The following is a 15979-nucleotide window of genomic DNA, read 5'->3' on the forward strand; positions in this document are numbered from 1 at the left end:
CTCAGGATCTCTGGCTCAGCTACCTGATTCCTGGCCTACCCAGGCTCAGCAGGCATCAAGTCCCTAATGTGCTCAGCTGAGGATACAACAATGTAATAATTTGCACATCCCAGTTCAGCCAGGGCTCAGTCAGCTTTGCCAAAGCTGCCGTTAGTCCCCCAAAATGGGCATTATGGAGGTATGGCAGTGGCAGGACCAGAGAGGAGCACTCAAAAATACTTCTCCTTGAAAAAAAGAGAAGAAAGTTTGCAGAACATTTGTCAGTCACTATGGAACTTATATGCAGACTTCATCATGCGAAAGGCTGGACTGCATGAATCCCAAGACGGAATTAAGATTGCCGGAAGAAATATCAACAGGCTCAGATATGCAGATGACACAACCTTGATGGCAGAAAGTGAGGAGGAATTAAAGAACCTTTTAATGAGGGTCAATAAGGACAGTGCAAAATATGGTCTGAAGCTCAACATAAAAAAAAAAAAAACTAAGATCATGGCCACTGGGCCCATCACCTCCTGGCAAATAGAAGGGGGAAAAATGGAGGCAGGGAGAGATTTTACTTTCTTGGGTTCCATGATCACCGCAGATGGTGACAGCAGTCACGAAATTAAAAAACGCCTGCTTCTTGGGGAAAAAGCAATGACAAACCTAGACAGCATCTTAAAAAGCAGAGACATCACCTTGCCATCAAAGGTCCGTATAGTTAAAGCTATGGTTTTCTCAGTAGTGATGTATGGAAGTGAGAGCTGAACCATAAAGAAGGCTGATCACTGAAGAATTGATGCTTTTGAATTATGGTGCTGGAGGAGACTCTTGAGAGTCCCATGGACTGCAAGCAGATCAAACCTATCCATTCTTAAGGAAATCAGCCCTGAGTCCTCACTGGAAGGACAGATCCTGAAGCTGAGGCTCCAATACTTTGGCCACCTCATGAGAAGAGAAGACTCCCTGGAAAAGACTCTGATGTTGGGGAAGATTGAGGACACAAGGAGAAGGGGATGAAAGATTACGAGATGGTTGGACAGTGTTCTCAAAGCTACGAACATGAGTTTGACCAAACTGCGGGAGGCAGTGGAAGACAGGATTGTCTGGCGTGCTCTGGTCCATAGGGTCACGAAGAGTCAGTCATGACTAAATGACTAAACAACAACAAACAATGGAATAATTATGTTCAGCCACCAAACAAGGGCCTCTGTTGAACTATCTTTTCAGAAATGTACCAAAGTCACTTAAGTGGGGTTATTCTAGAAAACTTGGGTTTGCCACCGAGTATAGTTTCAACAGGGAGACACATCCAGTCCTGCCTAATATTTGATACATCCTTGCAAACACATGCCAGTCTCATTTGCATATTACATTTTTAGTTGTACATTTGAATAAAACAAAAATGGACAATAAGGTCAGAATTGGCTCTAGGACTTTTCAACATGTTTCCTTCCAAACAGAGTTCACTTTTCTAATTTAGAAAAGGAAACCCAAAGGAAATCAGAATTTTCCATCCTAGATTCCACCAATGTGTGGTTTTGTTTGCAATTTCACATGCAATCTGCTATCAACCTCTGGATGCAACCATGCAGAAAATTTAAAACAGATTTAAAAGAACATAATATAAAGGCAAGAAAGCAGTTTCCTGCATGTCATGCTGATTGATTATTCCTTTTCTTGGCTCTTAAATGCACCTGAATCCAATTCTGCTGGAGACGGAATATTATATATTTTGCAAAAGTGAGCAGGAATGGAAGTAACCTAGCTGTGCGTGGAAGAAATACATTGTAAAACTGGGCAGCGCTGCTTTTTTCTTTTTCTTTAGCATTCAAGGGCCTTTGGCAATGTGCTTATATATACATATTGTAAGTAATGAGTGAGCCCTACAAAACTAATGACAATGCTTAACTGTTTAGGCCAACAGGCACCTATTCAATGAGAACAAAAGAAATAAGAGTACAGATCCCTTACTCCATTGTGTAGAACATTATCCACACTGATAATGGATGCCTTGGAAAAGAAATTGCTTCCTCCATCCGCCCACCCACCCATAGTACTGAAAAGGAGCAAAAAAAGGTTGTCAAGATAAGCTAGGAGACACAATTTTAAAGCAATATTTAATTGAATTTGACTTTATGTGTCAGGCTACAAGCTTTTCACAGATTATCAGTAATATACAAGAGAAATTTTGCTGCCAGAAAGTAAAAAGTGTGTGTGTGTGTGTGGGGGGGGACTACTGAAAGAGAGGGGCCATTAATTGTAGACCACTAACACACTTAAGGAAAACGTTAAAACTTTGTCCTGGGGCAAATACATTCTTCTGAATACATTATATATGAATATGTTATATTATAAGAATTTGAATGCTGAAACTTGTAATTAAGTATCTAGTAAAAGCAAAAGTCATTGAGCTGTTTTGATGTCCCCACTAACTTCTAGATCTCTAGTCTCACTAAATCTGAAAAAATGTTCAAGGGCTCCTTAGCATTTATAGCATTTAAAGAAAAAAGTGAAAGAAGGTCTAGTGACTAATAAATTGAAATTATAATATTTTAAATAAATTGATGATGATGATACCCTTTTATTTCCATGGGGTTTTTGTTTGTTTGTTTTTGCTAATTACTTGAGGAGGACTCAATAGGTAGCAGTTATAAAAGCAGCAGGAACCATTGGGCTATTGGTCCTAAGGAATAAGATATCCCCCAAAATTAAAATGGCTATTAATATAAAACCTTTTTAGTTACAATAAAATCTATTGAAAAAAGAGGGCTTTCAGATCTCATTCTGGCTTGATATATCATAGACTGCTTCATTAGATTCATGATCTTTGCACCATGGCACCGGATATGCTTAAGACAGGCCTGAATTCACCCCAAAGTTCTGAACAACTGCTCTGAATTTAAATGGCTAAATTTAGACAGTAAACAATATTGGAGACAATACTATACCCTGTGGTACAGCACAGTATAATGGCTATGAAGCCAAAACAGTTCCCCAGTGCTCCTCTCTCTTTATGACTCTGTAAGTAGGAGTGAGACCAATACTCATCTCACAGAGCTAGATCAGGAGAATACCATGACCAATGACATCAAAAGCCACTGAGAATAATAATGTATAATCATGTTATTAGTTCCTTGAGGGAAGGGATGGTTTGACCACAGTGGTTCAGACAATGGTAACTTCAAGCTTAGATTACCACAATACTGCCTATATGGGGCTTGTACTTGATGTTGTTGTTGTTTAGTCGTTTAGTCATGTCCAACTCTTCACGACCCCATGGACCAGAGCACGCCAGGCACTCCTGTCTTCCACTGCCTCCCGCAGTTTGGTCAAACTCATGCTGGTAGCTTCGAGAACACTCTGCAACCATCTCGTCCTCTGTCGTCCCCTTCTCCTTGTGTCCTCAATCTTTCCCAACATCAGTGTCTTTTCCAGGGAGTCTTCTCTTCTCATGAGGTGGCCAAAGTACTGGAGCCTCAGCTTCAGGATCTGTCCTTCCAGCGAGCACTCAGGGCTGATTTCCTTCAGAATGGATAGGTTTGATCTTCTTGCAGTCCATAGGACTCTCAAGAACCCATGGGACTCTCAATAATTCAAAAGTATCAATTCTTCGGCAATCAGCCTTCTTTATGGTCCAGCTCTCACTTCCATATATCACTACTGGGAAAACCATAGCTTTAACTATATGGACCTTTGTTGGCAAGGTGATGTCTCTGCTTTATAAGATGCTGCAATTACTGGGGAATGTTGCATCATAATTGCTAATAGGAAATGCTTTTACAAGTGCCACATAATATTCATTTTGCTTTTGCAAGGAATTGATCCTACCCATCATTATGTAGGGTCCTTCATTGTGTTATTTTTGGCTAAAAACTCTTCTCCTCCCTCCAGTAAAGCCTACCCAATAATGCAATTTTAAAATGTAATATTGGTATGTATAATTGTTTTAAAACCCATTTCTATTTTTATATTGATAACTTTTATGTCAATATGTTTTAATGCCTAATTCTATTCATATTTTAATGGCTATTTTATATTGTTTTATATAAACCACTCGGAGGTTTTTGTAGACTAAGTGGTAAATCTTGTCAAATAAAATAGAGTAAATAAAATAGATTTGAGAAGCAAAGATTGTATTGGATTGTGTAAACAGAGACTGGAAAATATAATCATTTAAGGAATGGATAAGAAAACTATGCAGTAATGTGAAATAAACAAACAACAAATTTCAAGAACACAGACAATAATTAGACACCTTTTATTCAAAACCGATGACCTTTCATGTTCACTGTAAAAGGAAATTGGCTGTGGATATGCTCAGAAATAATGTGTATATACAGTGAATTTGCAAACAAAACAATAATAAGCAAACAAGCTTCAGAAAGGTAACTAAGGCTGCAGTCTACTAATAATAATCTACTATGAATAATGATATTTATTCTAAGATACTTACTAATGCATTCTGGCAAAGGTTTATCCCAGTGACCATTTGGCTGGCAGACTAAAACTGAAGATCCAAATAAAAAATATCCAGGGTTACAATCATAAAAGACAACTGTGCCATAGGTGAAATTCCCATGTTCAATTTTACTTTCTCGTATGGAATTTGCAGGGATTCCCGGATCAGAACAGTTGACCACTAAACAGAAAACAGTAAACATTTCATTTATTTACTTCGTAAAATGGATATACTGCTTGATTATAAACAAACAAGACCCCCCCCCCAAAAAAAACCCTAATTATGTGTGAATTTTACATTTTTAAAATGTGCAAGTTTCCCATAGGTCTTCATGTGAAAAATACTATGCAGAGAATAAAACGAATAGCAGTGTAAGCTGCAATTTGCACAAAGCTATTCTTTAAACCAGTAAAAAAATAGGCAAAGGCATAGGCATAGGCAGAATGCTGTCCTCACTTTATGGTAGCTATTTTTTGTATAGTTTGCCAACTCTCAATCCATGGTTAAAAAAATAATAACCACATACAAAGAATCGCTGCCAAGCATAAACCAGCCAGAGGGCCTTCTCGGTAGTGGCGCCCGCCCTGTGGAACGCCCTCCCATCAGATGTCAAGGAAATAAGCAGCTATCTTATCTTTAAAAGACATCTGAAGGCAGCTCTGTTTAGGGAAGTTTTTAATATTTAATGCTGTATTGTTTTTAGCACTCGATTGGGAGCTGCCGAGAGTGGCTGGGGAAACTCAGCCAGATAGGCGGGGTATAAATAAATTATTATTAGTATTATAAACATGAAAGATACTCTCTTCAATTCTAGATCCCTATAGGGCTTATGTCCCACAGCTACTTGGGAGCCCGGTTCTATATCAGAACCTGTTCTCACTTCCAGGACAGAGGTTTTCAACCTTTTTGAGTCCATGGCTCCCTTGACGAACTACATGCTTTCTGCAGCACCCAGTTATGTCACCCCTTGCCTGTAGAGCTAGCAGCCTCTCACGCTTTTTCAAACACCCTCCCTTGTGGAGTGTTCCCTCAGCATCCTCTCCTCTCCCCTCTCCTTGGGAGTCCTCTGGGCAGCCACTGCTGCCACCCCTAGTCTCTGAGCTGCCACCCCCCACCCCAAAGAGAAGTGCCTCCTCACACTGCCCCACAGAGGCCTGGGACTTGTCTGTCCATTCCCAACAGCAAGGGCTGGCAGACGGGCTGGCTGGGCTCCCTCTCCTGCTTGCTTGCTTGCTTGCTTGCTTGCTTACTCCATTTCTGCCTCAGCTCCTGTCAACCAGCCCCCCTGACCACCTCCAGAGGCACCATTCGCCTGTGGAGCTTCTTGGGAGGCAGAGACGTGAGAGGGCATCAGAGGAGAGAGGGGAGGAAGGAGGGACAGAGGCCAGTGTTGTCTGCGGCACCCCTGACCATCATTCAAGGCACCCCAGGGTGCCATGACACACTGGTTGAAAACCACTGCTCTAGAAGTTATGCTTCCATCCACACACTCCCAACAACATAATTGTAACATTCATGTTGCCGCACAACCTCAACTCCTAATAAATAACCAATCAGCACAGGTGGTAGACCCAAATATCCACCTCATATCCAAGTGGTCCTGAAGATCATCACAAACTCGCGACGGGCTCATTAGATCATTACAAACTTGCGACGGGAAGGCGGAAAATGAGGCAGAATGGCTGGCGCAGCAGTAAGTTAAACTGCAAACCCCGCCCCTCCAAGCTGCCCGATTGGGCGCTTACCCGTGTGCGTGGTGCGCCAGCCAGGTGAGTGGGGGCAGGGGGCGTAACACCCCCTGCATGAGGCAGAAATCGCGTCCCACCCACAACACCTCCCCTCTTGCAGGAGGAGAGGCTTTGCCGCACAACCTCAACTCCTAATAAATAACCAATCAGCACAGGTGGTAGACCCAAATATCCACCTCATATCCAAGTGGTCCTGAAGATCATCACAAACTCAAGTTGTGGCAGGATTTTCTTCTCCACCTCAGGAAATTATGGTAAAATGTGTACGTTTTGTGGGATGTTGTTTGGCTCTAAAACACAGCACTTAATCAGTGAGCTACCTCCAGTGAACTATCTATCAGTTCTTCAGATTGTGGGGTAGGGATATGATATTATTTATAAACTGAAAAGGGGGAGAAATGAGGAAATGAAAACCAAGGAAAATAAATATGTGTGTCAGAAACAACTAGAATGCTATAAAAGAGAAATGGAGCAAAATGGTGGGTTACACCACAGCCTTGAGCATGATTTTCTTTGGGGGGGGGGTGTAGTTCTATGAGTAATTTTTCTCATTACGAATGCTGCTATGTTTTTTCCTGTCCCTGTGACAGGAACTTACTAGAGGGGATATATTAGTTTAACTTGATATGAAACAACTTGCAAGCTTGCAGTTAGTTGAAAAGTTTACCGGTTTCTACCAGGCAACAGCAAGTCTTGATTAATTTTAACATTAATCGATGTAAATGTCATAGTCTTCAAAGTGAGAACACGGCTTTTGTTTTTTCCCTTGGGGGAAAAACAACTCCAAAGGATATGGATTTGATGCTCATTATCAACTAGGTTGTCCAAACCTACTTTAAAAATCTCGCAAAAAAAATCAAGGCTATCTAAGCATTCCAAAAGCATGTGAAGTCAAATCAGCACACACCTTGTGCCTCTGACCACTTAGGGCAAAAATGTTTATAATATTATATGCTATTGTCCACTGCACCAAAATAAGTAATCATTGCTAGGTAAACCAAAACCAAAACCCTATCAGTTAGATGAGGTCAAACAAATAAAGCAAATAAAGTAAGATAAACTTTCTGAAGGGCTTGGCATTTCAGCTATAGCTCCGAGCAGACAAAGTGAAACACAATCACCCTTCTTTTTGAGATAAAGTAAAATGAATGAAAATACCATTTAAATGGCTTTACAGTCTGTGCTGCCTTAAAACTCAGCTACAGGGCCTGTCTGATGGACAAAAATAGGATCTTTTGGAAATTATGTTATATTTGAAGCTGAGAAAAGTACAGTGGTGTGCCCCGCAAGACGAATGCCTCACAAGATGAAAAACCCGCTAGATGAAAGGGTTTTCCGTTTTTTGAGGCGCTTCGCAAGACGAATTTCCCTATGGGCTTGCTTCGCAAGACGAAAACGTCTTGCGAGTCTTGCGAGTTTTTCCCCCTTTTTCCCCTTTTTCTAAGCCGCTAAGCCGCTAAGCCGCTAATAGCCGCTTAGCTGCTAAGCCGCCTAGCCGCTAATAGCCGCTAAGCCGCTAATAGCGCTAATCCGCTAAGCCGCTAATAGGGATGCTTCGCAAGACGAAAAAACTGCTAGACGAAGAGACTCGTGGAACGGATTATTTTCGTCTTGCGAGGCACCACTGTATTTTAAACCCTAAAAGGCTTTCTGCCCATCTCAAATCACCCCCCCCCTCAAATGGTGCATAATACAGACGCAGACTTGGACATCATCCTTGTGTGCAAAACAAGCAAACATCCCTTCCCATTTTTACAACATTTTTTTTTCAGCCTTACCTTTGCATATGGGTGGTGGATGACTCCATTGTCTGTTTGCCTGACATTGGGCTTTTGTTGGTCCTTGCATAACATAACCAGTGTTACAGGAGAATGTCACAACATCATTGAAGTTGAAACCATTCCCACTTGTTCTTCCATAAATTGGACTACCAGGATGACCACAGCTAACAGCTAACATCAGAAGCGAGTGAAAGAGAAAGCGTGCCGTTATCACTTTTCACTGTAACGTATAATGAAGACTTTAAAACAATTACAGTATAGTAGAGTTCGACGGAACCTCAACGGGCATCTAGTCCAAACCCCATCCAATTTGAAACCTTACTGAACCCTGCTTAGCTTTGCAAATGTGCTAGTTTTACTGCTGCACCACCAAGCAGATACAATTATTTTGAATATTTTCTTGCCTCCTTACTTTTGAAATCTTTGGGACAGTGCAAACGACCACTTTCTGTAAGAGAAGGTATCCCAAAAGAAACCAATCACATACCAGTTGAGGCAGGAGGTTCCAAAGTGTTCTGATCTACAAAAAGCTTTTGCTGGCTTTCAGTGCAATCGTGTAAGTGCCTACTCACTCAGCATTGCTGAGATCCATGGGATTTTTACCCCAGGAAAGAAGGTATAGGACTGTACCTTAAGTATCTGCTATCACTTCACAATGTAGTGCTTAATGGATCTGGCTATACATCTGAACACAATGTTATTATGAAAAGAAAAGAAAAACTATAACGAAATTGCACCTGGTACTTAAATATAGGTAAAAAAAAATAAAATCAGAAACTGCTACAGGGATCAGAATTTTTATTTCTGTTTTCATTGACATACTTCAATATACTGCAGAGCTTCCAGATATTTATTATAAGGCAATGAGTGGTGGTTACTATCTCTCCTGTGACATACCCCGTTATTTTAACCTTTATTCCAACCATTTCCTGAAAAACCTGCATGGCAGAAAACTCTACTTTGTTCAGTCAAGCAGTCCTATTGTTGTTGAAGGAAGCAATCTCTGGTGCTGCTGCACATGACCTAGGGCTATTTATTGTGAGTTCTATCCTGGATGTAAACACAGCAATATATTTGTGTCTCATTCTAGAATATCGATGAAATAATTTCTGCCTGACGGTGAAGGCAGAAGTGCTAAACCATACTTTAACATGACATCCTAACCTGGACAGAACATGGCATTTACACACACTTCAGTATCATTCCATGCTGAGGATTTGGAAAATAAAAATAAAAATGTTTCACAGAATTTGTTCCCATTCACTCTTTCCGTCAGTTATTCTCCCTCCACATCTTCTGCTGTCTTCCCATTGCCAACTATAGATTGCAAGCTGTTTTGGGCCAGAGTCCTCTCTGCTTTTGCTTATGAAACCCTGTAAAGCACCATGTACATTGATGGCACTGTAATAATAACTATAACCATCACCACCTGCAGAAGTGTAGATTATGTTCCTTAACTTTTGACCAATATAAAAGAAATAGTTCAGCCTATTCTAAGTCTCGGGGTGGGGGTGGGGATAACAGGATTAGTTATTTATTGAAGGAAATGTTTTCAAAAGAATGCAGTTTTCTAAAATAACTGAGATGGGGAAATGGCTGTTTTCATCCCCACTACAATTTAGTTTACAGATGAAGGAGTTCAGCCGTGGATGGAAATTGCAGGGAATATATTTCAGATAAAAACCAGCAGGAACATTTTCATTGTTAAGAGTTGTGGAGCAGACTGCCTCTGGAGGTGGTGGGCTTTCCTTTGCCTGTTTAAACTGGTCAGCCATTTCCCAAAAATTATGTACTCGCATCCTGCATTAAGCATGGGGTTGGGCTAGACCAGGGATGGCTAACTGCCATGCCAGGGCCTGACCTGTACCCCAGTAAAAATTCTCTCTCTCTCTCTCTCTCTCTCTCTCACACACACACACACACACACACACTGCACAAGATTGTCTATTTTGGCAGCAGCAGCAAAAAAGAAAAAGAGAAATACATCACTGGAGTGGAGGGAGAAGTTTGATAGGGATGCAAACTGCTAGTTCCCTGATTATCAGACTGAAAACTGGACAATTGTTGTGATAACAACCATCCTCAGATCATCTGCATGGATCAGTTGGATGTGTGTGAATGTCCCTTTGTATGTGTGTGTGTTAGAAATTGTGTATCCTGGGAGGTTGTGCGGCCTGCAAGAGTGTGGGGTGGCCTCACCTACTTTTAGCCACAGCCACTACTGGCATGAAATCTCTGGAGGGTTGACCAAGAGGAATGATAGACCTTAACCCCCAAATGATGAGATATCTCTGGACCAGATGCTATGTGACATTTCCCTTCCAATGATATAATTCATTTATTCTTTATTAGAAACAACTTTGTGTTTCAATAGTCTTGCAGGCAGTATGAAAGCTGCTCATTTTAGCCCCATCAAATGGGGGGAGATGCTAATTATGCAAGCACACTATAACCTCTGCCATGCTTACTTACGCACACAGGATGGAAGCTGACCAGACCAGTTGTGATCCTGCTGGCATATTCGCACAGAAGAGCCGATGAGTCGAAAGCCAGGACTGCACTGATATACGACAGTGTCTCTGTAGCCATAATTCTCTCCAATTACTTGGCCATTGACTATAAGGTCTGGAATACCACAGTGTCCAGCTACAAAAAGATACAATTATGGTGGTTTACAAACAGGAACAACGCTTTTATTTCTCGTCTGCCATTATTGTTTGTATTTTACAGTGGTACCTCAGCTTAAGTACTTAATTCGTTCCGGAGGTCCGTTCTTAACCTGAAACTGTTCTTAACCTGAAGCATCACTTTAGCTAATGAAGCCTCCCGCTGCTGCCGCGCCGCCAGAACATGATTTCTGTTCTCATCCTGAAGCAAAGTTCTTAACCTGAAGCACTATTTCTGGGTTAGCGGAGTCTGTAACCTGAAGCGTATGTAACCTGAAGCGTATGTAACCCGAGGTACCCCTGTATTTATATTTCACCATTGCATTTCCTTCATGCAATACATATATACAACATATAACACTTCTGCGCATAAAACTTACCACAACCCTATTGGTAGGTTAGCCCAAGAAGTAGTGAATGCCCAGTGTCTTTAATGACTGAAGGGAGATTTGAAGCATGGTCTTGAATAAAAATAGCCACAGCCAACATAGTGCGGTGGCTAGAGTGCTTGATTTAAATAAATAGCTTCGAATCCCTGTTCAGCCATGAATAAGCCTGGGTAACCTTATGCCAGTCGCTCTGTCTCAGCCTGAAATGCTTCACAATGTCATTGTTAGGGCTAAATGGTGTAATTCTCATGCAGGTTGCCCAATAAGACACCAGGGAATCATGGGATATAAAACTGCTTAATAATAATAATAAAAATATCTAAGCAGTGTACATAAAACTGTAAAATAATTGGGGAATCCCCTCCCATTTTCTTCTGCTGGCAGGCTAAGAACTTCTTATTTAGATGGCCGTTTGAAAACTAAGATGCAGATAATGCTGACCAGTGGGCTGCTATCGAGGCGAACTGTATTTTCGTTCTGGTTTTAAGTGTGTATTTTAACTATTGTTTTCAATTAGTCAGTTTTATTGCTCTGCATTTCATAATGATGATTTTAAATGTTGTAAGCCACTTTAAATCGCAATTTGAGAGAAAGGTGGGCTGTAAATACATTAAATTAATAATAACTAAATTGTAAATGGTATCCAACTAAATAGGTCTGCTAGTGCAAGGATTTCCACTTGTCCAATGGAACATCCCCTTCCTCTCTCTCTCCCTGTGTATCCTCCCCAAAGCTGTTCCAAAGGGCTGGGAAAGCCAGAACAGATTTAGGAGGGCATGGGTAGAGAAGATGGAGGGGGAAATCCTTCCTACAGGCAAAAGACTTTACGATAGCGGGTCTGTTTAGTTGGATACCATCTTATTTGTCCAGATATAATGGATATATTTATTTTGCTGAAATAATGTTTACAAAGTTCTAAATAGAAGTTCAAGACCACCTGGGGGAGGATTAAATTCCCACTCCGCCCCCTCAGAGCATAGTGCAGGTGTTAATTGATAAATCAACCACACAATGCCAAATGATGGCTGGCTTTATTTAAATGCATACCTTGTATAATAATCACCTGTCATTTTGTGAAGTGAATACATTCTGTACATTCTTATATGAAAAAAGTGGGTTCCATAGAAATTTATTTCTGTGCAAATTTGGGAACATATCTACTTATGTGTTACCTGCTGTACAAAACCAAAGCTCGTTAATGCTATTTCTGAGAGTTCCCAATTATACAGACTCAATCCGCCCTGAAGCATCAAAACACACACACACACACACACACACACACTTATAGACTGTATATATTTGAAAAATGCCATTCTCCTCATAATTAAACAGATGTGCAGTGGCAGTCAACTAAATTTTACCCAGAGTAGACCCACTTAAATTAATGACTATGATTAAGTTAGGTCCATTCATTTCAATAGGTCCACTGAATAAAACTTAGTTGCATATCACACATAAAAATGAATGGTGATGGATGTAAATATTCTCCATCTGAAGACAGTAATATATGAACTGTGGAAGTGTGAAGGGATGCATTGCTGAAAGGGAAGGGATATTGTGAAAGCTCTCATTTATAGTCATTTCCATCACCAAGGAAACCACTCTTTTTTTGTCTGCACATCTTGGGGAATGGCTGTCTCGTTATGCCATGAAAAAGGAGGTGCACAGGGGCTTCAAACAATGGAAATACTGCTATTATTGCAAATAATTGGTGACTGTTTACTGCATAGCCATTCCAGCATGGCTTGTTTAATTCCCCTTCAGTTTCAATGAGTTGGAGTAGATTCCCCCCTCCCTTTCCCTTTTTTGCTTCTAAAATGTCTGTGATGAAAAGAATTTCAAGAGTGCCTATTTGACACTGTCAAGAATGAGAGAACACCTGCCACTGTAAAAACCTTGCTGCACGCTATACATTTTACGGCTCCTTTTCTTGTTAATGGTCTTATAGTGCTTCCATTTTAAACCATTTCAGTGCTCTGGGCCAGATGAAGGAGAGAGAGCAAAAACATGCGCTTTTCCAAAGTTCGAAACCAATCTATCTGGCCATTTGGGAAAAAGAAAAAAAGTTATTCAACTTATTCAACTACGATTTAATTTAAAATATAATCACTCTTGATCATTTCTTTGTAGGACAGTAACTTTTTCCATTCTGCTTTACTTCACAATGATCCCCCCCCCAGCTCTTACATTATGTTTCTGACTAAGTCCACCTTCCCAATATTTCAGAGAAAAGAACAAATTGCTTCATTCAGTATTATCAAAACAAAATATATGAATTAACTTTTTCTTTTTCTTTTGGCTATTTTGTTACAAACATGCCACTTCTGATAACACACAACATTCTGGAATGGGACCAATATGCCACTATATTCCTTCTGTTTAATCCATAATCAAGATTCCTTTCTACTAACTGATTGTTGGGGTAATAAACATGTCAGGTTGCTTAACAGCACTTAAGGGACAGTCCTAAACAAAGATCCCTCAAGATGAGTGAGTTAGGATATGGTGGAAATCCAGCACAGCTTGCTGGATCCCAACTCAAGTCCCCAATTAAGTTCTTCCAAAGGTGTCAGTCTAACTTGCTCATTCCAGGCTCAGCTGGATGAGCCAAGGGCAGCATAATTCCCCCAAAAGGGAAATAACTGACATGGGGGTTGGATGCTAACCGTGTTGGTGAAAGCTTTCAACTTTGGCTGTAGAATGTGCTGCATGGTAAATTTTCTATCTCAATAAATTAATTCATGAGAACCACCTAGGCTAGTCTGTTGCAGCAACCCAATTCAGATGATATGCTCTGGGCCACCAAAGCTAATAATAATAATAATAATAATAATAATAATAATAATAATAATAATGTCTTATTTATACCCCGCCCATCTGGCTGGGTTTCCCCAGCCACTCTGGGTGGCTTCCAACAGAATATTAAAATACAATAATCTATTAAACATTAAAAGCTTCCCTAAACAGAGCTGCCTTCAGATGTCTTCTAAAAATCTGGTGGTTGTTTTTCCCTTTGACTTCTGGTGGGGAGGGCGTTCCACAGGGCGGGTGCCACTACCGAGAAGGCCCTCTGCCTGATTCCCTGTAACTTGGCTTCTTGCACTGGACCTCAGTGTCCGGGCAGAATGATGGGGATGGAGACGCTCACTATGCTACACTAAATATGTTATCATTTAAGGTAAATGACTATATGCTGTTTTGCATAATTTTATTGTTATACGAACATGTCTTCATTCTGTTGTCATGGGTCCATGCTGAAATGGATCTGCAATAAACAATTCTCCTGACTGATATGTTATGGAGAAACAGAGCTAAGTATCATCATCATGCTGAAGGCACCTTGCTCCCAAACACCCAATGACCACTCTCATTTGCTTTGCGTAGATATTAAATAGCACTGGAAACAAAATAGTGCCCTGTGGCACCCTACTGCACAACCATGCTTGAGAAGCACTCTCTCAATGCAACTCGATGCACTCGGTCCTGTAGGTAGGACAAGGACTATTGTAGCACAGTGCCCCCCAATTCCCACTGCACAAAGCCGGTCCAGGAAAATACCATGGCCAATGGTATTGAAAGCTGCAGAGAGACTGAGAAGGTGTGGAAAGGTCATACTCCCCTTGTCTCACTGTCTGTAAAGCTCATTCACCAGGGTGACTCAAGGTGACTCGGTCCTATGGCCAGGCCTGGATTCAGATTGCAATGGGTCTAAATAATCCATGTCACAATAATGTTTACAGTTGCCCCACTTCAACTCTCTCCACCAACTTCCCCAATTGATTCCAGTCCAAAGGGTCCATGGATGGTTCTTTAGGAGTCATCACTCTATCACTCTTTCAAGGCAGCAGGGACCACCTCTTTATGCAATGAAATGTTAACCACACTCTGGACCCAACCAATCAACTCCCCTCTGCTAGATTTTATAAGCCAGAAGGGCTGCATATTAGCCACAATTTCTTTAATTTACTTAATGCCTACTAACTGTTAATATTTCCATGTTTTATTTCTAATCTCTAGGTTTTCCATGGGGAAAAGTACAAAAATTGTACATTAAACGATAAATTGGAAATGCCACCTCCCTTGGCAAGCTTCTGTATCTTTTAAATGTCAAATAATTTGATTTGAGAACTATGAGAAAGCAACAATCCAAGCTTTTTTAGAAGTCTGTATTCCTTTATTTTTATCCTTTCAGACTAATGATTCCCCAGGAAGCGGAAACATTCAGTTCTGCACAGGCATCAAACAACTGTGACCTTATAGTGAGCAAGCCGGTAATTGTTTATGGTAAAAGTTCAGGAGAATTGGATTCTGCTCATGTAGTGGTTTCTTGCAGTTCTTAGTTTCTAATTGGTTTCCTTTACCATTTCTTTTAAGGTCTAAGGGGAAATAAATATAACTAGTTGTCAAGCAGTCAGAGCCTCGCTTATTTCCCTATGACAAAGAATTCCCTTGGCAAGACAAAGAGGAGTAGTTAAGCTGTCCTCCATGGAACATCTGTTAAAACAATAGCCCTTTAACAATGTTCAGAATGTGGGTGGACTGGACACAATCTCCATTCTCTACTGACCCACTCCTGCTATTTTTCACAAGTTGATTTTTTCTGTGTACACAGGCCCCATATACTGTTTGTACTTGCGTAGACTCCAGGTACTTGTTAACACTAGGAGACTGGCAGTAGGGATGCTTGAAAAAAACTCATGCCCTTCCCCAGTTCCAGTATGAGCTGACCTGATTCCTCCTGGGTTAATGTGCAAAGCAGAAGGCAGTTAACGTCCAGCTTTTGCACTGCTCTGAATTTTGTGATACATTTTGGGGAGTTAGGAACTGCCAGATTGGTTTTTAAAACATATATTTTGAGACAAAATATCTTTAGAGATGTATGGAATGTATGAAAATACATTCAAAATACTTATTATTATTATTATTATTATTATTATTATTATTATTTTTG

General features: G+C 40.6%; 1 protein-coding gene across 5 annotated transcripts in view; it reads right to left on the reverse strand.

The window, feature by feature from the left end:
• The window catches only part of CSMD3 (CUB and Sushi multiple domains 3), a 592920-nt gene that overhangs the window by 54737 nt on the left and 522204 nt on the right, over positions 1-15979 (reverse strand). For all 5 annotated transcript variants that reach the window (XM_079984060.1, XM_079984063.1, XM_079984062.1 and 2 more), the window contains 3 exons: positions 10446-10619; positions 7971-8144; positions 4439-4624 (listed from right to left, as the gene is read on the reverse strand). In XM_079984060.1, coding sequence (XP_079840186.1) covers positions 4439-4624; positions 7971-8144; positions 10446-10619 — 534 coding nt within the window. The remainder of the gene's footprint in view (positions 1-4438; positions 4625-7970; positions 8145-10445; positions 10620-15979) is intronic.

Source organism: Podarcis cretensis, assembly GCF_951804945.1.
Source record: "Podarcis cretensis genome assembly, chromosome: 7".
NCBI classification, from domain to species: Eukaryota; Metazoa; Chordata; class Lepidosauria; order Squamata; family Lacertidae; genus Podarcis; species Podarcis cretensis.